Genomic DNA, 23,971 nt, shown 5'->3' with positions numbered 1-23,971 from the left:
CGGAAAATCCTACGAACTGATGACTTTTGATAAATTCTCGTTCCGTTCGATGTGGCACCATGTCGAAAACTCCGTTCTCTTTGTTCCTCTGTTCCCTCCTGCCCATCAGTCGCCACTCGATCAGCCGGTTCCGCTAAACCTTGCCTCGAGTTCATATCGCCAGCAACATGCGCAGTAGGATTGGTGGATGCTGCAGGTCATTCCCCTCTGTCATGATCAATTCGCCCGTATGCATTCAATAATGTGTAATATGCGGCGAAATTTAGGGTAACTGCACACAATAGAATGCATTATTTGAACAAATTAATCACGAATGACGGGGAATGAAATTCCGCTCCCGTCGCGAAGCCGCGGCCACTACACCCTGACACATTATCTCGATTTGACAGTGAACTTAAATAAAATTAATGATCCGAAGACAGTTCCCTTATTTGTCGGGTTTGCGTGCATCAAAACTTTGCGTTTGCTATATTTGAATTGGGTATTCGCATCAATGTCTAGGTAGCGGAATGCTTCGGAGGTATTCCGTTTTTATTCAGAGGTTTTATTCAGATGAAATTCGCGCTCGGTTGTTGGCACCACAGGGTCAAAGCTCTTACTGTACAAGACAATAATCTTGAAAGTCCTTAAGTATTCCTCGGAAATCTGGGTTCTTTGCATTCGAGGAAATCATTCTCCGAAGAATTTTTGGCCCCCTACATGAAGATAGACGATTCCGTAGCCAATATAACATCGAAATCTTTAACCAATACCACTACCGTCTGGTTTTAAATGGCTCCGGCTCAACAGATTGCGTTGGGCGGGTCACCTAATCCGTATGGATGAGGATGATCCAACCCGTAAAGTCCTGGAGACCCTGGCTGAGATGGAGCAATGGCGTAGGTCACGACGCTAGACAGCTTTTAGGGATATTGAATTGGTAGACCTTAGCGCAAAACCAGGGTGACTGGAGTTCTTTACTAAGGCGGGCCTAGACCGCATACCGGTTGTTGCACCGTTGATGATAATGATTCAGGGATTTTTTGTTTTTATATATGAAGCCAGCCTTAAAATTGAATCTTGCTCATCAATTTCTTTCTTATAATCCTTATTTTCAGCCAAGAACACGCAGTAAGTACATTGGATATAAATCCTGACTCATATGACATTCCGAAACCCGAAATACTACTTGAGTACGGTTTCCCCGATCATACTCCCGCACGTAAAAAGCGTTCCATTGCAACAAACACCAAGCAACAATCTGTCCTAGCCATCTTGCCTATTCACTACATCACCACTGCCATCAATGCCGATGACGAAATTGCTGGTGAATATGGTCTTGAACCATCAAAAATTCTTGTTGATTCGCAGACAACAACGCGCAGACCAACGCCCACAACCACCGAACGACCACGTATCCGTTATCTTGATGAAGGTAAATGGAGAATCATCCGTCAAGAGGAGCTGAAAAGACAGCACAAATATGATTATTTGTAAGTAAAATGAAGGCTCATGTAATTAATTTGTACGAATTTCAGTTTTCAATAAAATCACTGAAAAAAAAATTCATCCAAATGTGTTACTCATTCTTTGCATGCAGAATGAACTACCATTTCCATTTAAGCGGGATTTTACTAACCACTTAGTCTTTAATCAAAGGTACCTGACCGAGAACGGTATCTACGCCGAGGAACAAGCTAAGCTCCGAGATGACAAAAACCGCGCCACCGGGACCAGCGGCAAAGGTTACTACGAGTACACCGGCGACGATGGAAAATTGTACCAGGTCCATTACACCGTAGGCGAGGAAGGATTCGTACCCATGGCAGACCACATCCCTACTACACCGCCAGCCATCCAGAGAGCGCTTGATTACGTTGCAGCCCAAGAACGAGGATCAGCCCTGCGGCGCTTCTAAACTCTGCTTCCTTCAAAAATTTCATCCCCATCCTCATTTTTCCTAGAAACTAAGAAAACTTTCCTGCTTGCTTTCAACTCGAGCACAAAATTCCACCCCCACCATATCCTTATACCCATTAAGATACTATGTCCTTACACTCAGGCAGGGAAGTTTATCTTAGGACTCGTTGAAAAATGAATTTAACCCCGCTTAGAAAAACGTTTGACTCACTGTATTAATTAAGGATAAGCCTATTTTATTTTGTGAAACTACTTTAATCGAATGAATTTATTGTAACAATATTGTCGATATAGGAATAAATTTCTGATGTGAAATGAAGACAGTCATTGCGACTATTGTAAACTGGAATTTTTGAGATCCTGTTCTTGATTCTTAGTAAAAGCACAATGTCATTCGCTGTATTATAGAGTTTTAGGTTAATCAAGGGAGTATTGATTAAAATACTCCCTGAAAATAAATCAATGAGTAATCAGAACTAGTATGTATTATTTCAAACTAAAAACCTTATTGAAAAAGAAAGGATATCACGAAACCTTTCCTTCAACACCTCAGTTACGCTGATGACACCCGCTTCATGGACCTTGGCCAAATAGCTTTGAGTTAGAAGGAGGAGGCAATCGGAGTCGGGCTGAGATAAATAGCAACAAAACAAAAGTTCTCAGCCTGATTGGCAAATTTGTGTATCTAAGAAGTATTGTGTCCGTGGTAAACCAGACTTTACCGCCAATTACATTTCCAGCATTAAGTATAGATTATTTCAGGCGATGAAATCAAAAGTGACCGCCAGTGTTAACCAAAACCTCCAAGCTTAGAGAATAACAAATGAAGAACTTCGTCGACGTACAGGCCAAATATTCGTCGACGGATGGCAAAAGTGGTAGTGAGTCGGTCACGCATCAAGCCAGCGCGACAACCCTACTGCGGGCTATACCACGCTATCAAACTCACTACTTCAAAAACGCTTAAAAGAGCAACTAGTTATCGTTAAAAAGATCGGAGAGAAATGTTTAGAGTATAATGAGCAGAGCGGTCAAAGGGTAGTATAGGTCTCAGGGCGAAACGTGGATTGGTACCCACGATGGACCATAAAACCTGGAAAACGCCTGTTGAACCAACACCAACAGCTCTACTACCAAACCCTATCTCCACCTCCACGTGATGATCGCTGGGAGTTCCTTCTTTATGAAAAACTGCAGACGGAGAAGGATGAAGGCGAGTCTACCGCGTCTAAAAACGGGACAAAATGTACCAACTGGTCCTCCAGGTTGGGGGTTGGGTAGGGCTGACAAACCTACATGAAAACCGAAGTTACAAAGCCACGAAAGGAGCCTTGGACAGGATGGATCTTACAACGACGAATCCGGCAACGACAACGGATTGACGATTTTCCCATGGAACGTACGCTCCCTGTACAGACCGAATGCTGCTGAGCAGCTAGCCGATACCCTATCCCAATATAGGGCTGATGTAACAGCGTTACAGGAGATGCGATGGACAGGGACCGGTTTCTTGGAGAAGAGCCGCTACACCATATATTATAGCGGCCATCCAGTAAACTCTGTGCTCGGAGTAGGTTTCTTAGTCAGCCAAAAAATGAAACCTGCTGTTATCGGCTTTGAAAATATAAGCGAACGGCTATGCACTCTGCGTTTGGGAGGCGAGTTTAAAAATATAAGCCTCATTAACGTTTACGCCCCTACAGAGGAGACTGCAGAGTCGGAGAAGGATACCTTCTACGAGGCAGTTGAGCGGACTGTCGAAGCCTGTCCCAAGTATGCTATCGAAATCATATTTGTAGATTTCAAGAGTCAAGTAGGGACGAAGCCCGTATTCAGGCGATACGCTGGATCCCATACCTTACATAGGGATACCAATGATAACGGACTGCGGACTATTCAATTAGCAGGGTCACACGAAATGGTTGTTGCAAGCAACTGGTTTGCGCAGAAAACGGTTCACAAACAAACGTGGGCCTCTCCAGAAGGGACCACTTTCAACCAAACTGACCACGTGCTGATTGGGCGCCGCCACTTCTCAGCCTTGATGAATGTCAGAACATATAGGGGGGGGGGGAAATTTGGATTCGAACGTTAGTGGTTGGCATGGTGCTCCGAGCTCGAATAACGACACCACCTACAATCCCCTCTGACAATCAGGTGAATGCGAATGCTAAAGCCATCCACAACGCAGCCCTCCGCGACACCTATGAGAGGGAAATGGATGCCGTAATAAACGCAGTCAAGAGAGGTCCTCGAGATGAAGCATCAACAAATAATCTTCACAACCACTGGAAGAAGGGTTGATACAACCACAACGATGCTTGGACCAAGGCGCAAAAAAAAGTCGGAACGGCTGGTTTGACGATGAATGTAAGTTAGCAACAGAACGGAAGAATGTCGCATACCGACTAATGTTGGAATCTCAAAGAATGCGGGCACGCGCAGAGACTTATAACGAAGTCCGGCGACCGGAGAAGCGACTTTACCGACGAAGAAAGGAAGACCGGGAAAACCAACAAGTCTGTGAACTAGAAAAGTACAGGGAGCAACCGCACTAGGCGCGGAAGTTTTATCAACAATTCAGCAGGATGAAGCCTTATACACCACGATGCTCATCTTGCCGAGAAAAAGAGTGAGTGAGTATTTTGATAAACCACTGAACAACCAGGACATCGGCGAGTTGGAGGTCGCGTCAACTGAATACGACGGACAAATACTGCTACCACCAAGTCCACCACCACCAGTCCGTGCAATTCATTGAATAAAAATTCATAAGTCGTCGTTACACCAAGTGGTTCATCAACTTGTGCTCAAGGTATGGGACAGCGAATCAATGCCTGACGATTGGCAACGAGGCATTATCTGTCTCATACATAAAAACGGAGATATCACACAGTGCAGCAAATATAGAGGTATCACGTTGCTGAGTACCATCTATAAGATATCCTCCGCTATCTTGCTAGGCCGGATAGCCCCATACGCCCACAACATTATTGGCCCATACCAAAGAGGCTTCACTCCAGGCAAATCAGTAACAGATCAGATTTTCTCTCTGCGGCAAGGAATGGCAAAACTGTTGGAATATGGACAACAGTTGCACCATCTATTCATCGACTTTAAAACCGCCTATGATAGCATAGCCAGGGTAAAACTGTACACGGCCATGGAAGAATTCGGTATCCCGAGGAAATTAATAAGACTGACTAGGCTGACCCTGACCAATGTGCGAGGCCAGATAAAAGCAGCAGGATCACTCTCAAGACGTTTCCCTCCCCCTGTGTATAATCTACAACAAAAGTCTAGACGAATGCTACTTTCCCCGTCTCTGGAAAGAGGCCTTTATCATTCCTATCCTCAAGAGCGGAGACCCTTCCCTTGCTGTGAACTGCCGCCCCATTTCCCGTCTCTCCTCTTGCTCCAAAATCCTTAAAAGATACGTCAACGACTGGTTGACCGCGCACTTCGGTCACCTCATTGTCAAAGAGCAGCATGGTTTCGTGAAACATAGATCAACGGCGTCAAATCTTCTGGTCTTTAACAACTTTGTTGCTAAACGCTTGAATTCACGACAGGAGGTACATGCTGTTTATACTGATTTCTCCAAAGCCTTTGACACCGTTGACCATAACATTCTCCTCTCTAAACTTTCTTCGCTAGACTTTCGTCCCTCAGTCATCTCCTGGCGTTCCTCCTATCTCTCAAACCGTTCCTGCAAAGTTTCTTTTCATGGTCACTCATCTGGTTCCTTCTCTCCTTCCTCTGGTGTTCCCCAAGGCTCTACACTTGGCCCACTACTCTTCCTGTTTTTTATCAATGACCTCGCCTCCATCCTCACCTGTCCGTATTTGCTTTACGCAGACGACCTTAAATTGTTTGCCTCTGTTTCGTCTCCATTGGACTGTGCTCTCTTACAATCCAACCTTGATAATTTAGCCCGTTAGTGTTCGGTCAACAAGCTAACATTGAATGTCAACAAATGCCACTGGATGCGCTATTCCCTTAAACCCTCCCCATCATCCTTTTCCTATTCTCTCAGTGGTCAACCCCTTTCACTACTGACCCCCTTCAAAGACCTGGGTGTAATATTCGACGATAAACTTCGTTTCAATTCCCACTTCGTTGACATCATCAATAGAGCTTCCAAAATGTCTGGTTTTATCCTACGTTCCTCGCCCGACTTTACCTCAATCCAGCCCTCCTTAACACCCTTCAATTCCCTTGTCAAAAACATCCTTGAATATTGCTGTGTAGTCTGGTCCCCCTACTGCATCCTTGACGGCCGCGCTCTTGAAGCTGTACAACGTAAATTCACCCGGACCCTCTTTTACAAAAAGAACCTTCCACGGCTTGATTATCCGTCACCAGTCCGCACCTTCAACTTCCCCTCCCTAAAGCAACGTCGTATCTTCCTTGATATGTGTACTCTTTTCAAACTCTGCAATGGTCTGATGGACTGCTCCGCCAACTCGGATATTACCTTCCGTATCGCCTCGTCTCATAACACACGTAATGCGGACATTTTTGATGTACCCTTCGCCGAGCTCGAGATTTACTTTCACTCTCCGATCCCGAGGTTTTGCCGGTCCTACAATGCCCTACAGCTTGATTCCTTTGACTCTATGTCTCTCTCTAGCTTTAAGCGCAAAATATGCCATTTACTTGCTCCTCCCTCTGAGGACAATATGTAATAAGAAATTTGTTTTCTGTGTATTGTCCTCGTTAAATAAATAAATAAATAAATAAATAAGACCATTCGACATCAAAAACGGTCTACGGCAAGGGGATGTCCTATTATGCGTCCTCTTTAACCTGGCCCTCGAGAAAGTGATCCGTGATGCTGAGGTAAATGCAAGAGGTGCGATCCTCTTTAAGACCACCCAACTACTGGCCTATGCTGACAATATCGACATCATGGGGAGAACTACCCGAGACGTACAAACTGCCTTCATCCAGATCGAGCAGGCGTCGATTGGCGCGAGATCTTGAGCTGCACATCAATGAAGGCAAGACAAAGTATACGGTGGCAACGTCAGCACCGAAAACCGACCAGTCAACAACATCGAACCGCACTGGTCAAACGGGAAGAATAAAGATAGGAGACTACAACTTTGAGACCGTTGACAATTTCTCCTTTCTAGGGTCGAAAATCACAACCGATAACAGCTAAGACGATGAAATCCGCGCACGGTTGTTGACTGCCAACGGAGCCTATTTCAGCTTACAGAAACTGTTCCGCTCGAAACCTCCCACCATAGGGTCAAAGCTCTTACTACACAAGGCTATGATCTTGCCACTCCTCGTGTATTCCTCGAAGACTTGGGTTCTTAACAAGAAAAATTGCGAACTCTTGGCCGGGTTCGAGAGAAGAATCCTCCGAAGAATTTTTGGCCCCCTACATGAGGATGAACGATTCCGTAGCCTACACAATGACGAAATCTATGAGCGATTCCATGACCGTCCGGTTGTGGATAAAATCCGGCTCAATAGGTTGCGGTGGGCGGGTCACTTAATCCGTATGGATGAGGATGATCTCGCCCGGAAAGTCTATAAGGGCAATATCTATGGTAGAAAAAGAAGACGAGGCAGACCAGCCATGGCGTTGGTCAGGACATCCGACAGCTTTTAGGGATATCAAATTGGTGGACCTCGGCGCAAAACCGGGATGTCTGGAGTTCCTTATTAAGGCAGGCCTATACCGGATACCGGTTGCTGCGCCGGTGATGATGATGAATGCACCATGATTATTGATGATGCGTATATAATTGCTACACTGGACATGTATCTTGTAAACATCCATCCACGCTTGAAAAAAATTAGTGTTTCCCGTGAACATTCTCCTTCCTGAAGGAAAATACTGTTTTCTGTGAAGATTGATTCTTCAGCCTTTGTCCCGTTCACAAGCGGGGTCGGCTCGTCGTGATCGGCTTCGCCATTTGGCTCTATCGAATACCTGATCTGGGTGCAATCTCGAGGCTTTCAAATCCCCATCCAGCGTATCAAGCCACCGTTGCTTAGGTATGCCTTTTGGTCGTTTATCATCGACTTCGATGTTCAGACCAATCTTGGCAAGTGAATTCACGTTTGCACGAATTGCGTGACCATACCATCGAAGACGCCTCTCTCGCAACTTTTCCACGATCGGTGCAACCCCATAACGATCGCGGATAACCTCATTTCGGGTTTGATCTAAACGTGTGACGCCACTAGTCCAACGTAGCATCTTCGTCTCCATTACCGCAAGACGCCGTTCATTGTCTTTTATAGTCGGCCAACACTCAGAACCATAGAGAGCGACTGGATGGACAACATTGCGGTAAATTTTAGATTTGAGACGTTCTTTGATACGTGAATCACAAAGAATACCAGTTGTGGAACGCCATTTCATTCAGGTTGCGTTAACGCGTGAAGCAATTCTGAGAATAAATATGTTCATGCTTCATAAATACTTTTGTTATCTTTTCCCTACTCCGATCCCTTTATAAGCAGTTCCAACACTTTTTCTTTTATCATAGCGCAATCATCGAGACCTTTCATTTGATACCTCCGTGACAATATTAAGCAATATTATACTTAACGTAACATAATGAAGTTAGTCACATGCGCGAGGGTTCACAGTTTCCCCATTTTCACACAATTTCATTACAGATGGACTATCTGACCAGACAATAAATCGATTTTAAAAAGATTTATTTTACACAGAACCTGAAAATAGAATAAAAACTTATCTTTTTTAGAGAAAGCTTTACCTCGTGAATCACTTAAAGCTCTTTTACAACCGACCAAGTATCTTTATTTAACTTTAGATATGGGGGACGTGCGAATATAATAACTTTACCCTAATTTTCTCAAGTATATATATATATAGGTATATACAGTAGAAGGCGACTCAGAGTTCACTATCTTAAACGAAAGTGTTTTCTATTTTGAAATCATGTGTTCTTTTTAACTTTTTCAGTTTATGCTATTGATAGCTATTGGAAGATGGACAACACAATATCTTTAAACTTAAAAAGCTTCCATCTTTTCTGGGAAAGTTTTCATTGAACTTTTGGTGTGTCGTCAAATTACATATACTTTTCCTTCAGTTTTATCTTCCATCTTTAGGAAAACCCGATCTTCTTTTAACAGAAGGTAATATCCTATTTATTTTGTAAATTGTTATTGTTAATTGAACGCAAACTATTACTAAATTCACCCATGCACATGAAGTTAATAAACAAGAAATTTAGTTGATTATTTACAGCTTTTCTAACGCAAATCTAAATAAAACAACACAATTTTAAAAGCTTTTATATCTATAGTCTAGAGTGAAGAAAACATCGGAAAACTTCCTAAAGTTTTTCGTCTTAGAATTGAATGGTCCTGAGTCCTCCATCCTCTTGATGCTGACCCGCACTAACTTCCTTTCAGAGAGCGTGCTCGGTGAAAAATGTCCTGAAGGGCTCTGAATGATTTCATTTCGAACTTAGCATATATCGATATTTCGGAAAATAGTTGCTTTCTTTTTCACCGAATTCACAATCTGTTGAAAAATACCTACATCGATATGCGGGGCTGTAACAATTATTGATAGATCGAAGGGGCCTTTCCCACATCTCTGTTGATTCTTTTGTTTTTAGACCGCTCGCCTTGAACTATGTCCAGTATTTTCTAGGTGCCCATGGTAATGTTGTTCTTCTTGTAAACTATATGCTTGGTTACCAATGACCTGACACTCTCTATTGTTCGTTACCCGTGCCCCTCTAAGAAGCACCAGTCTTTTCCTTTGCCCGATATAAATCCTGTAAATTCCAATCTTTCCATTTTATTGCAGACCGTCTTTTATGGAGCCTAATTTTTGCTCGAGCTGTTGTTTCCTGCTTGTGTGTATTGAGACCAAGTTGGTATCCTACATAATTTCCTTCATTTTACATATTTCCCTGATGTACGTGCACAGAAATCTTTTATTTTCCTAGTTTCCATTCGGCCCGCATTGAGTTGTTAATTCCTTTTACTTCATTTGTGCTTCTTTGTTTCTGATCTACTATTCTATCGAGGATCCACCGCCTTTTTTTAAAGTGTGACCTATCCACTCCCTCTTCGCCCTTTAATAAACATATCTACCCATAACTGGCCCGCATGCCGATTCAGCAATCTTAATGAGTTGGATGACATTAAGCTTGGTCCCACCGTGGGCAAGATAGGCAAATTGATCGACATCTTCCACAAAACTCTCGTCAGACTGCGAATTTTGGTTTTGTTAGTTCATCGTTCGTATCGAATTAGCCATTTTGGTGAAAAGTATGTGTGACAGACAGACAGACAGACAGATGAATCGATTTAATATGGTTTCATTGTACACAAAACCTTAAAAAAGGCAGGAAGTATCGCTTCTTCAACAGTTTTTTTCCTTCATAGTTTACAGCACTAAGGACGGGCTTGGGGACAAGATATCCGCCAAGAAATGCAAGGTGATACCCCCGTGGGGAGTTATCACTAAGGTTTCTAACATCTATTGACACATCACTGAGTTGGATTTGACACCGGTTTCACAAAAATGAATGTCCGCCACGCCGTGGTAGGAAACTCCCAGAGGCGAAGGCAATCACGAGCCCTTCGGAACCAAAGCAAGTGAACGCGAACCTCCACGAAAAAGTTGAGGAGTTGAAACAAGAAAAGGTCGCATGGGCTAGCAGTTGGATTACAAGCAGGGAATCATCAAACGATTAAAGCAACGTTTAGCATCACTCAAAGGGAGAATGCCAATAACAACAACGGAGCAGCAACAACGTCCTCAGCAATACCAGAAACAGGAGCAGCAACAAGAATAATAACTCCAAGAAGAAAGTGTTTGGGAGTGTTAATCTAAGAATAGGAAGGCAACGAGTTCAACTTTGTGCAGCGCAAGAAGGGTGTCAGAATAGCTCAGTGATTAGAGCACTGGGTTGTGATATGGAAGGCTGGGGTTCAAATCTCGCTGGTGGCAGTGGGATTATAATCGTGACTTGACGTCGGATACCAGTCGACTCAGCTGTGAATGAGTACCTGAGTTAAATCAGGGTAATAATCTCGGGCGAGCACAATGCTGACCATATTGCCTCCTACTGTACTGTAGTATACCGTTACGGTCTTGAATTAAGTACTCTAACACACTTCAAGGCCCTGATCCAATATGGAGTGTTGCGCCAACGATTATTATTATAGTTGTCTATCGCCTTCTTCACCGCTGTAAATACCAACGATGTTATGCAAATTGGTCTCAAAGATACATACCCATCTCCATGCCTTAATATATATCCCAAGATTCCTTACCACTCTTGGCGGGGATCCTAAGATGATTTCTTGGTCTCTCTGGAGTAGTGCTGGGTAAATGCCTTACTCTAGCTGCCGAGCGTATCTCTTTTGCTAGATTGCAATTCATCTTTCTCCCCCTTCTACCCATTGTTAGAGTGTCAGGCAGAATGCTATTGCCTTCCGCCGTGGGGTAGGACTCCACTTCCTCCTCATATTCGAGAAATGTCCCATCTCCCTTCTTTAGGCAAACAGAAGATATTCTCCCATCTTTGGCTGTAGCTTTATATAGCCTGGACGCTTCTGTGATTTGTTCACGAAATTCCCTGAAGCTATTTGATTTGCTTCCCTGATCGCATTGCTATACGCCATGAGTGCAGTCTCTGGTTTGTTTCGCCCGGTTGAAGAATTTTACCACCTTTCTACTCTATTCATTCTATTCTTGCTCCACCAGGGAACGTCGCTTAATGACTTGACTATCTCACCCTGCCTTCAGCTACTTTTTTTGGCTCTATTCTGCTCCTGACGCCACGGCTTACCTGTTGATGAGCCTAAGTTGTCTTCTGCAAGAGCCTCAGTCTGTTCTTCTGCGATTTTCAATTATTTTTTTTTATTTCTGAGTTGCCCTCAATGTACAATCTGATTATTCTGTAATCTGATATAGAACGCTCATCCGACAACCTTTAATTCTTGAACAAGCTGCTCATCAGTGTATTCTATAGAGCTGTTTCTACTACTTCCTGCATCATTTATTTCGAACTCATAACTGAGGATGAATTCGATTACCGTCAGTATTTCCTCAGATTTCGGAATTGACGTTGCCATCGCAGCCGAGAGGAAGTGGTAGCACCTTCCTCTCGTAGAACTACACCAGTCTAACGACTAATTCCGATGGGGTCCAAGGCTTTAACAAAAAGTTTCCAAACTTATCTGCATGCTTCCTCCTTGCAGACCACGAATCTGCTCCTGTACATTCAAGGTTCTTAAGCCAGCACATTTCAATGCTATCCTTGGAATTTGGCTTGCAAGCTTACATGGGCCGACTTATCACTGGCCATTGGCTCCATTAGTGCACGGAAACCTTTCTCTAATATCACAGCATTGTCCTCCTTCTCAAATGTGGCACTTCCTTGGTTTTCACTGTTCTACTTATGCCATGGCAGTCCAGCTTCCCATTTTCTGTGCGTAGCAAACGCACTCCCCTACTTGATCCTGCCCTTTCAACTTCTATTGCCTCCGCGATACCTTCGGGGACCTCGGTAGGCTTACCACCCGATGTGTCCTCCGAAGTATTTTTCCTTGGTTTCTCCATGTGCGGCTGTGCTTTGTTCCCCTACTTGATCCTGCCCTTTCAACTTCTATTGCCTCCGCGATTCCTTCGGGGACCTCGGTAGTCTTACCACCCGATGTGTCCTCCGAAGTATTTTTCCTTGGTTTCTCCATGTACCCGTGCCCTGATAAGCTACCAAATTTGTAGCTGAAGAGGCAACTACGACATTTAACTGTCTCTAAAAAACGATCGTCTATACTACTGGGAGCAGCGTGACCGAAAGTGACAACAGGTGGAAAAACGCTCGCTTATATCATCGCAAAAATACGACAAAGTTGCGAATTATATTGAACTGAATCGCCAGTTGTTTTAGTCTAAGCTAAACTAAAGCTGGGTAGTTGTTTAGGATAAGCGGGGTCCTAAGTCCACATCCACATGATGGTGGACCTGACAAAATGGAGAGCAACTTACTCCCACGTTTTTTGGTCCACGGATCCCTAGTTTGGAGCATAGCACCCAAGAATTTAAAATGGGAGCGTTTTTCCACCTGTTGTCACTTAGAAAGCTAAGGTTACTTTTAGCCATGTAAATGCCCCTCCGGCAAACTCATAGGCACTCTCTCCCGCAACTACCCACCCAAAAATTGCTAAATGGGTACAAACTTAATGTACTCCAGATTTAAAAGAAAAAGGGTTGAAAATAAACCAAGGCCGATAGGACCCTCATCTTTACGCAGAGCATTGTAGATAATGTGCGACCTTCAATCTCATTAAACAAAAAGGGATACACGCCACAACAAGCACCCCTCCAGCCTTAAGGAGTCAGTCTTTGGGAATCCACCGTCTTCACATAAAGAGAGAGACCCGGCCGACATAATGCGAGAGCTCAACAAAGAAAAAGCTTGTCGAATCTAGTCAGCTTCTTCATAGCCAAAACCCAACACTCCCCTTCAAGCCGCAGTCGGGGCTGTTCATAGCTACCTTCGAGCCCTCTCAAGAGCTCAATGAAGGCTTCAAGGTGAAGTAAATTTTCCACAAAAAGATTTCGCTTGGGAGAGTCAAGGCAATTCAAGAAGTGCAGTGCTATAACTGCCAAAATTTCAGGCAGATCGCCCTCATTTACTCCACAGGTGCGTGAAGTGCACAAAAACCCATGTGTGGTGGGGAATGCCCAAGACCTGCGGCAGAGACCCCACACTATTCCAATTGCGGCCAGACTAGACATCAAGCCAACTACCGCGGATGCCCAGCAAACATAGACATGGTTGTCAGACAGGTAGTTGGGAAAGCAAAAAAGAATGCCGATGCAATGAGAGCCAAGCAGGTGGTGACACAGATGTCACAAAGCTTAACTCAACCAGGAGTATCTTACGCCCAAGCAGAGAGGCACACTCTTCCTAGATCTACGAACGAATATCGACAATTCGCTGCTATTCAACTTATCATATTATCACAGTTAACTCCGCGTCCATTGTCTCGCATGCCCAACGTGCCACCGCACAAGAGCTGGTAGACTCCCTAAAAGCGGATTTCTCCTGTGTTGCGGAGATACTATTAAGACATTGTAAATTTTACCGAATATAATATTATCCGGAACGTATGTTAGTAAAAAGACTATGAATTCGAGAAAGTTGCTATCGAAAACCTGCAAACCTGTTCCGCGACAGGACTTTAGTTAAAACCACCGATAATATACCCATTTTAATAGCTGCTATCTACATCAAATGCAACTCACCACCTGAGCAAGTGGACCAAGACTTAGAAATCTTGAGCAATCTGCAGTTAAAACAAAGTACCTCATTTTTGGTAGCGACTTCAGCTCGAGGGAGACTTCCTGGGGCAATTTGGCAAAAAATCAAAATGGAGTAACCCACGAAAAATTGATCCAAAACCAAGAGCCATTAAACCAGCTTGCGATGGTCTTGCCCGACACACCCACAAGATACAGAAGCCAGACTAAATTTACAGGCATTACCGGATATATCCAACTGCCCTGCAGTTTAGCCTAATCTTTCCGTCACCTCTTAACTGCAAAAGTAAGTACCCAACAAAATTAGATACTTCGCCCACACTAACTGGGATAAGTTCAGGTCAGAATTAGCACCACAACCGAACCCGAAAAAACCCACAGTCTCACAGACTCTAACGGACAAATCGATGAAGCCATCCCTTTGGCAACTGATGCTACCTCCTATGTATAAAAAAAGTTGACGTAAGGGTTTCGTCCAGGGCAGAGGCAACTCATCAGATGCTGCCTAACCTCTGCCCTTGGAGCGGCGCGACCGAAGTGATTTTTTTTTTTTTTTTGAGGATGCAGAAAGACCTGAGTGCGGATCCACTTGATGCCAGACCAATCAGCCAAATTAATTAATTCAGTGTCATTAGAATATTCAGACTTACCGTCAGTCAGACAGCCCCAAAAGGCTATGCAACTAAGATAACAAATTCTCATTTATTTGAGGGCTTTACGAGGCATACAGAAATTATAACGGAGGCAAAGATCTTTCAGTTTCGTAAAAAATTGAATAGGATCAGTATTTTTACCAATAAAATTACGACTCTCTCAGCAGGCGCAATTACCTCATCGACACTGGTGCGGAGGTTTCGGTTCTTCCCGTACCTTGGCAACGTCAACTTTTTCCACAACCGCTCAAACTGGCGGCAGCAAATTCCTCCCGCATAAACACATACGGGTATAGGTAAGTGGACATGAGTCTTGGCTTGCGTAGGATGTTTTCATGGCGTTTCATCCTGGCGGATGTCAGCTTCTCCATACTAGGCGCAGACTTCTTGTGTCACTATAGACTTGCAAAACATGTCTCTTATAGATTCCACGACCAACCTTAATTCGTCGGGACAAATGGTATCTAACCCAGGCAGTAACCTTTCCTTTCTTTCAGGAGACATTACCGACTCTCGTGTCCGGGCACTTCTCCAAAAGTTCAGCCAGATTACTACCGAGTGTAGTCTCTCCAAACCAGTGAAGGACAATGTGCAGCACCACATTATCACTACAGGTTCCCCGATCTTCTCGAAGGTGCGTCCTCTACCATCTCACTGGCTATTGTACGGAAAGAGTTTGAACAACTTGTTCAACAGGGTATCTGCAGGCCCTCAAACAGCTGTTGGTCTTCTCCACTGCATATGGTCCCTAAGCCAAACGGCGAATGGCGCCCATGTGCAGATTACAGAAGGCTAAATGCACAGACTGTTCCTGACCGATATCCAATTCCCCTCATCCACGACTTTGCGCATCACCGCGCGAATTGCCGCATATTTTCGACCTTGGACTTAACCAAGGCTTATCACCAAATCCCAGTAGCTCCTGAAGACATTCCAAAGAACGCAATATGTACACCCTTTGGACTCTTCGAGTTCACCCGAATGACTTTCGGATTGTGCAATGCGGCGCAAACCTTTCAAAGGTTCATTCACTCAGTCCTGTGAAACCTCGATTTCTGTTTCGTATATTTGGATGATGTTTTGGTTGCCTCTTCCACTGAGTCTGAGCACTTAGCCCATCTCGAATGCATTTTTCAACGTCTCCTTGAGGCCGGTTTAGTCCTAAACGTTGACAAATGCAAATTTCTTCAAAAACAGGTGAGATTCCTCGGCTACCTCATTTCCCCTGAAGGAATATAGCCCTACCCAGACAAGGTGCAAGCGATAACAAGCTTCCCGCGTCCAAAGACAGTGAAGGAGTTGAGGAGGTTCTTGGGCATGTTAAACTTCTATCGTCGTTTCCTGCCCAAGGCCGCCCATCACCAGTCCATTTTGAACGCGTACTTGTCTGGCCCCAAGGACACACGAGAGATCGTGTGGTCTGAAGAGGCTATCCGCGCGTTTGACAAATCCCGTCAACAACTGGCCGACGGTACACTCTTGGCATTCCCTCTGCAAGATGCACCCCTAGCCGTTTTTGCTGATGGCTCTGACATCGCAGTAGGTGCTGCCCTTCACCAAAAGGTGGATCAAGTTTGGCAGCCGTTGAGCTTCTTCTCGAAGCAGTTGAATTTCGCTCAACGGAGCTACAGTACCTACGATCGTGAACTGCTCGCCGCGTATTTGAGCATCAAATACTTCCGTTTCTCCCTAGAAGGCAGGCCGTTCACAGTGTTCACGGACCATAAGCCTCTCACGTATGCTTTGAAACAAAAGCCCGACAAAGCGTCCCCTCGTCAGCTTCGACACCTGAGCCTTATAAGCCAGTTTATGTGAAACATCCAGCACGTGTCCGGAAAGGACAACATGCTGACGCTTTGTCTCGTGTCTCCGAGGTTAACATCCAAGCCTCACTTGATTTCTCGGCTATTGCCAAGGCGCAGGAGGATGACGCAGCACTTCAGAGCCTCAAATCCAACCCTAAATACAAATTTCGGGAGTTGCTCATCTTCGGCTCAAACCTGTCGCTCTGCTGCGAAGACTCGGAAAAGGGACCTCGGCCATAAATTCCGGCCACCTTTCGCAAGGAAGTGGTCCACGCAGTTCACGATTTAGCGCTTCCAGGCATCAGGTCAACAAATCGGCTAGTCACCGAGAAATACTTCTGGCCCTCTATGAATAGTGCATCGCATGCCAGAAGTGTAAAGTCTCCAGGCATGTAAGGAAAGAAGTGGGCTCATTCCCCCGCACTACCAAGCGGTTCCACACAATACACCTCGACATAGTAGGGCCTTTGCGAGACTCGCACGGTTACAAGTATTGCCTCACAATCATCGACAGGTTCACGCGGTGGCCTGAGGCAATACCTCTAAAAGACATTACGGCGCAATCATGTGCCGAAGCCCTCTGCCGAGAGTGGATACCTCGCTTTGGCGGCCCTGCAGTGGTCATCACTGACCAGGGAATGCAATTTGAGTCCACCCTTTTCTCGGAGTTAGGCAAACTCCTAGGGTTTAAACGCCAGCGGACTACTGCATACCACCCGCAATCCAATGGGGAGCTGGAACGTTGGCACCGGACGCTGAAAGCCGCCATTATGGCACGCGACGATCCGTCCTAGACCCAAGTCTTGCCTCTCGTCCTACTTGGCCTACGTACAACCCGCCGAGAGGAATTTGCTGCCAGCCCCGCGGAGCTGGTATCCGGGGAGAACCCGAGACTTCCAAGTTATCCCCCCCAAGAGATCGGGTCTCACAGAATCGGGGTTGGTGCGTCTGCTGAGAGACAATCTCCGACGCATCAAGGCCACTCCTCCCACCCAACACTCGTTCGCACCTGTCTGTGTGCCCAAGGAACTGGACACGTGTACGCACGTCCTGGTCAGGAAGCCGCTGCAGCCTCCTTATGAAGACCCGTACCGCGTTATCGTGCGAGGAGAACATTTCTTCCAGCTCGAGATCGGTGGACACAAAAAGGCGGTCTCCCTGTCCAGGCTGAAGCCCGTGTGCATCCCTAAACAACGGCGCGTTCGCTTCAAGGACTGATGAGGAACACAGTTCCGGATTCGGTCGCTGAAACCCCTCGGTTTCATCCCAAATAGTCTGGTCCATCATCAAGTGAATGTGGACTCAAGACTCCCTTCTTGACACCAATCAGCCAAATTAATGAATTCAGTGTCATTAGGATATTCAGACTTACAGTCAGTCAGACAGCCCGAGAGGCTATGCAACTAAAATAACAAATTCTCATTTATTTTAGGGCTTTACGAGGCATTTATTTTACGGCCTTAGGAGGCATACAGAAAAAATAACGGAGGCAATAATCTTTCAGTTCTTTCAGTCAAATAAACCATGTCACGAAAAAGTCAAATATACTTAGCGGAATCTGCATGCCCTAGATAAATTTCTTTGGATGTAAGAACGTAAGAACGTTAAATGAGAAACCCTCAATATCACATTTCAAACGAACTAGAACCCGCGATATTTATCTAAACTCATAAGAACATTCTATTAGAATTCGGTCGATCAGATAGATATGTATATCTTTATCTGTGTATTGGTAAAACGAAATGAAAACGCCTATTTTTGCGTCACAGTTTACCTTCAACTTGCCAATCTACTTCACGTGTAAATTTCCAAAAGCTTTTAAAAATTATGCAAATTATTGTCTAAGCATAATTTTCCGATTAGTTTGGATAAAATAACTTGAAACGCCTGAAAAGGTGGGCCGGCATGTGGTTTCTGAATGATACACCATATTTCATTTTTACGATATTTTAACATATTATTGTAGGCCAGGTTTTGTTTTTTATAGCTCGATCTATCTTTTTCAAAATTGAATATATAATTTTATTATACTTTTACTGAAAGCAACATTTGTTTTCTACTTTTGATCCTTAGTGTTGAGATTTTTCATAAGTCATCATTCCGAAATGAAAATAGAATGAATAGGGTATGAAAATGCGTGACTTTTACTTTTTGGCTGAAATTTGCTTTTCTTGAGCAAATACCATATTTCTGGAATCAGTTCTCCGTTCGTAGTGGACCCTACTGGTTTTGATTGGGAACGAGCTGTGTGGTGATCGTACATTGAGTTTGCATCTGCGAAAGAGAAGAAAATTCTCCACTAGCCACACTAATTCTACTATCTTGCGGTCCTGCGTGTCGCCTCCGCGTCCATTTTATTGACAGCTGGATTCCAGGGAAATTACCAAGTGAAAAATCAATCCATCCGGTTAGATAAGGTGCAGCCTGTTGCAAAAAAAATTCAAAAATAAGTTAGATTGATAGAAGCTACCAGTATCTCTAATAAGCAAGATCTTTGTATCTAGTGTATCAAGTGATATTCTCGAAAAAGAAAGGAAGGAGAAGAAATGGGAAATGATGCCACTTCTCCAAGCCACCCACTTCTCCAAGCACTTCACTCATTCGTCGGTAGGAAACCTTTTTAACTCAAATGCACCTCCAGGGAAATGAATTGATATCAATCTGAAAATACCAGGCCCGGAAGATGCGAGGTGTGGTCCTAGCAAAACGGGTCCAGATTTTGTCACTGAGGCGTTGGATGTGTGAGGTCTGTAATTGTTGTGCAGCAGGTAGACTCCATATGTCCATCTTCATTCTGTATGATCCTTTTCAATCTTTTCAGGGTTTCATCTTCCCACTTTGATGGTCTCCCGTCAGCCAGACATTCAATCAAAATTATGTTAATTTTCCCAAAACATGGATGCCATGATTCTTCTGGCTGAAATTCCTGATTTTTTTATCAATTTTTGTTTTTTGGCGTTTGATGAAACATGCGACACAACTTTAAGAGTGGTCTTCTGGTTTCAGGAAAACCCTCATAAAAAGTCCTAACCTGATTAACCTCGTTGGCGTTGATACGGATTCGTATTTGGCGGGAAATTTGACCGCCATTTTTGTAAGAGATAATTCTTGGTCAAGAATTTTCACCAAACATCTATCGAAGCACATTTACTTTTGGACTCCTATTTTTCTTAGTTGTTATTATAATTTGCTATTTTTTCACCAAAACCTTATTCAAATTGATTTATTATCTGTCTGTCCGTCCGTCTTTTTTTTTTGTTTCGTGATTGGAGATGGAAATCTCACAAAAATACCGCGCACGAGTTTGCAGCAGTGTATGGGATTCTCACCTACTAAAACCACCCTCATTTTCTCCTTCTTACTTTTCGCAGGACCGCCATAAAGCATTACTTCTCGTGGAAGTCCTTAAGCAACCAAGCCTTCCGGTCTTTGTACCCTCCTTACACCCTCCGCTTCTCCAAGTTCGGTCTGTATCTTTTTCATTGCGCACCAGTTTGCTTTGTACTTCAGCATTTCCCTTACGATGTTCTGAGAGCTTATGCTGGTTTGCAAGCTCCTCCCCTCTGACCAAAATCTCAGGTGTCTTCTTAAATGTGTAACCACATTCAAAGCAAAAGGATGAATCATCCAACCGGAATCGCAGGAATTTAGTCAGATGGTAGTTAATCTCACCGCGTCGTCGCTGAATCCACACCTCAATATGGAGATCAAGGTATAGTTCCAGCGACCCCTCTGAGGATCATCTCACCGTTGCTGCTACATTTCCAGCGACATCCTCTATCTTTTTCGGGTAAATTTATTATTATTAGCAGTGTGTGGGATTCGCACCCACTAAAACCACCCCCACTGTTCCGCCCCTCCCCGCGGGACCACCGTGAAGTATTACTTCGCGGGGGAGCCTCTGGTTCGCTCTACCAGCTCGCCCATGCCGCGTCTCTGTCGCGCCGCCTTCCGAGCTCGATCCAACTCCAGGAGTTTTGTCTGCACCACGGCCTCATTCACCGCCATCCAGCTTTCCTCCGACTTCAGCATCTCTTCCACCAGGTTGGAGGGCTCGATGTCCGCCCCTAAGATGCTAATCAACCTCCTTTTCTGCTGCAAAAATCTGGGACATTGGAACATAACATGCTCTGGGTCCTCGGGTGTAGCACCGCATTCAAGACAGTTGGGAGACTCGTCCAACTCGAAGCGATGCAAGTACTTCCTATAGCCACCGTGTCCCGTAAGGAACTGTGTCAGGTGGTAATTCAATTCTCCGTGCTTTCGGTTGACCCATTTCTCGATACACGGGATCAATGTATGGGTCCATCGGCCTTTGTCGGAGTTATCCCACCGTTGTTGCCACTTGCCACACAGCTCTCTCCTGATGGCTTTTTGGAAATCCGCATTCACCTCGGCTGGATTTGCCTTCCGTTTTTCGTAGAACCAGTGTGCTTTGCTCGCTAGAAGATCTATAGGGATCATTTCAGCGATGACACATACAACCTCCGTCGACGCCGTCCTAAATGCGCTGCACACCCTTAGCGCAATTGGCCGGTATGCCGAACTTATCTTCCTCCGGTTGACAGCGTGGTTCAACGCTCCCGCCCAGACAGGGGCCGCGTATAGCAGGATCGACCTCACCACTCCCACGATGAGTGGCCTGCGACTATACTTCGCCCCCAAAGGTTAGGCATCATCCTTGCAAGGGATGAGCTGGCATTTGCTACCTTCTCTCGCGCATAATCCAAGTGTCCCTTGAAACTCAGCTTGGCATCGATCATCACCCCCAGGTATTTGACAACCGATTTTGAGACGACCTCACGATTACCAACTTGGATGGTAACCGTGTTGTTCTTCCTACGGTTGGTAATGAGGACCGCCTCCGTCTTTTCGTCCGCCAGGTCCAGCTTGGCCATTCGTAACCATGACTTGATGGTATGAATGGCTTCATTTGCATAAAGCTCCACGTCCTCGGGATGCTTTGCAATTGCAACTACCGCCAAGTCGTCCGCAAAACTAATCAGCGTTGTCTCCTCCGGCACGCGAAGGCCGAGCACTCCGTCGTACATTATGTTCCACAGCAGTGGTCCCAATACAGAACCTTGAGGCACAACTGCTGTCACCATGTACTCCTTTGGCCCGTCGTCCGCCTCGTACCAGAGAAGTCTGTCCGAAAGGTAACTCTCGATTAGCCGAGGCAAGTAGCTAGGAACACCCAGTTTGGCCAAAGCGCCCTTAATCCAGCCCCAGTTGGCTGAGTTAAAAGCATGTTTGACGTCCAGCGTCACCAGAGCACAGCATTTACCCATGGCCATTGCATTTCGAGCCAATTCCACGACCTTTGGTATTGCATCGACCGTAGAACGGGTTCGCCGAAACCCATATTGCCGCTCTGAGAGACCACCCGCAAGCTCGATGAACGGGCGCAGCCTGTTTTATATCACCCTCTCCAACATCTTCCCCATGGTGTCTAAGAGACAAATAGGGCGACATGAAGAGGGCACGCCGGGCAGTTTTTGGGACTTCTGTGGCAACACCAGCTTCTGCCTCTTCCACTGGGCGGGAAATATTCCTTCCGCCATGCACGATTCGAATGTGCTTGCGAACCACCTTGGTCTGGCCTTGACCGCCACCTTCAGAGCCTTGTTCGGAATTCCGTACAATCCCGGATCCTTGCAATCCCCAGTACGTCTGCAGATTTCCCAAAGTTCCTTTTCGGTAACATTAGGGATCGAGAAGACGTTCTGCTGAGCTGCCAGTTGGGGTTCTCTTTCGTCCTGCTCCTGCTGCGGGAAAAGAGTTATAATTATTTGCAACAAAAGCCGTGGGCATGTCACTTGAGGTGATTTTTGCCCGCAGATCTTCATTGCAACTTGATAAGCTGTACCCCACGGGTTCGTATTAGCCACCAGGTATTTGGTAACCTTACTTTCAAGTGATGTTGTGGTCACCAATACACACACATATATTTCAACATCTTCAGATTGTTTTGGGAGGGCAACTCCGGCTAGACCAGTTGTGAAATCGATTATCATGGACTCATCATGACATCACATCCAACACTGACCCCTGTGGTACTCTGACTGTGATTGTTTAGGTCCCTAATCCGTATGCTACCAAAGTGTTCTTTCCGAGAGGTAACTTTCAAGGAACTAAGTCAAATAACTAGGGGCACTGAACTTTTCATTCATTCAAAGCTGGTACTGGCGTCCAATGTTATTATGACACAAACAGAGGCCATCACGTCTCCCTGGCTTCAAAAACACGCCTACGACATCGGCCGTTGAATGAACTTGACAAAAACCAAACTGTAGCTTCGTTAAGCAATCTCTGTATTGTATGATACGGAGGAGTATATTGATGAGTTCCTGCGAAATCTCCTGATCAGGTGTAGTCACGACACTATGAGCTGATAAATGTCCAGTCTGTGAAGCATCTTTCCGCCCCTTTGGCATAGATATTTTCGGGAGTAATGTACTCCTTTTAAACGCTTTTCTCTCCACACCACTTGTATTATTAGATGCAACGATGGAACCACAAGGGCACTGCAGTCGAGGGATATCGACGACTGGCAGCCTGCTTGTCCACTCCCTAATGCCGTCAGTACGGAAGTTCCGAGTCTCTGCACAGTAACTTTTACTTTCCTTTCTTTATTCATATTGGTTTCTTCTTCTGAGTGTCCTTCCTATAGCCATTTTTGTCCATGGGTGGATGTTGTTCTTCCACCTACCCAACCTCCGCATAAACTTGCTCATGTACGCGCACCTTCGCTGAGCATTCCTTTTTCCGCACGGAGGGACATATCTAATAGGACATCTGGCAACTCCACACAGGATCGTCTGTCTGTTTGATTGTCTGCCCGCCTGCCTGTCTGTCGCATTCATTTCATCAGAAATGGTTATTCGTATTAATATGATATTTGGTCGGAAGTTGAAATGTGAATCCGCTTACGAACCGTGAGTAACATCGTTTTACGTTGAGTTCAAGGGTGAGTCCCCCCATGCATGCAAAGGAGGGGTGTACAATTTTTTTTACCGAATGTGTCGCATTAAACATGCTACATTATAGCCCGAAGATGCCAAGATAGGATGCCCAAAGGACCGCCTTCTAAAAAGTGCCTCGCTGATCTGCTCTCTTGACCGCGGAAGACGGGTTTCTAGTTTTCCAGCTCCACGCGCACATTCGAAACGAATCTTTTTCGTGTGTTTTACGCTAGGTCGCCGCTTTTTTATCTTCTCTTTTCCTTTTGTATAAAACAAAACAAGAATAAAACAAGAAGGCAGTTCCAGCTATCCAGGGGAAGACCCAATCACAAGGAGCACGAAAGCGATTATAGGACATTG

General features: G+C 45.0%; 1 protein-coding gene across 3 annotated transcripts in view; it reads left to right on the top strand.

Annotated features, from left to right (window-relative positions):
* Positions 1-2,242, top strand: part of LOC119646332 (pupal cuticle protein 27) — a 39,506-nt gene extending 37,264 nt beyond the window's left edge. For 2 of the 3 annotated variants that reach the window (XM_038046758.1, XM_038046757.1), the window contains exons 4-5: positions 1,098-1,472; positions 1,639-2,242. In XM_038046758.1, the coding sequence (XP_037902686.1) occupies positions 1,098-1,472; positions 1,639-1,897 (634 nt within the window). In that variant the 3' untranslated portion in view covers positions 1,898-2,242. The remainder of the gene's footprint in view (positions 1-1,097; positions 1,473-1,638) is intronic. The other variant, XM_038046759.1, reaches the window with a different exon arrangement.
* The last annotated feature ends 21,729 nt before the right edge of the window (positions 2,243-23,971 follow it).

Source organism: Hermetia illucens, chromosome 1 (genome assembly GCF_905115235.1).
Source record: "Hermetia illucens chromosome 1, iHerIll2.2.curated.20191125, whole genome shotgun sequence".
Classification (NCBI taxonomy): domain Eukaryota; kingdom Metazoa; phylum Arthropoda; class Insecta; order Diptera; family Stratiomyidae; genus Hermetia; species Hermetia illucens.
The sequence above is the reverse complement of the archived record's forward strand: the minus strand, read 5'-3'. Positions and strand labels throughout refer to the sequence as shown.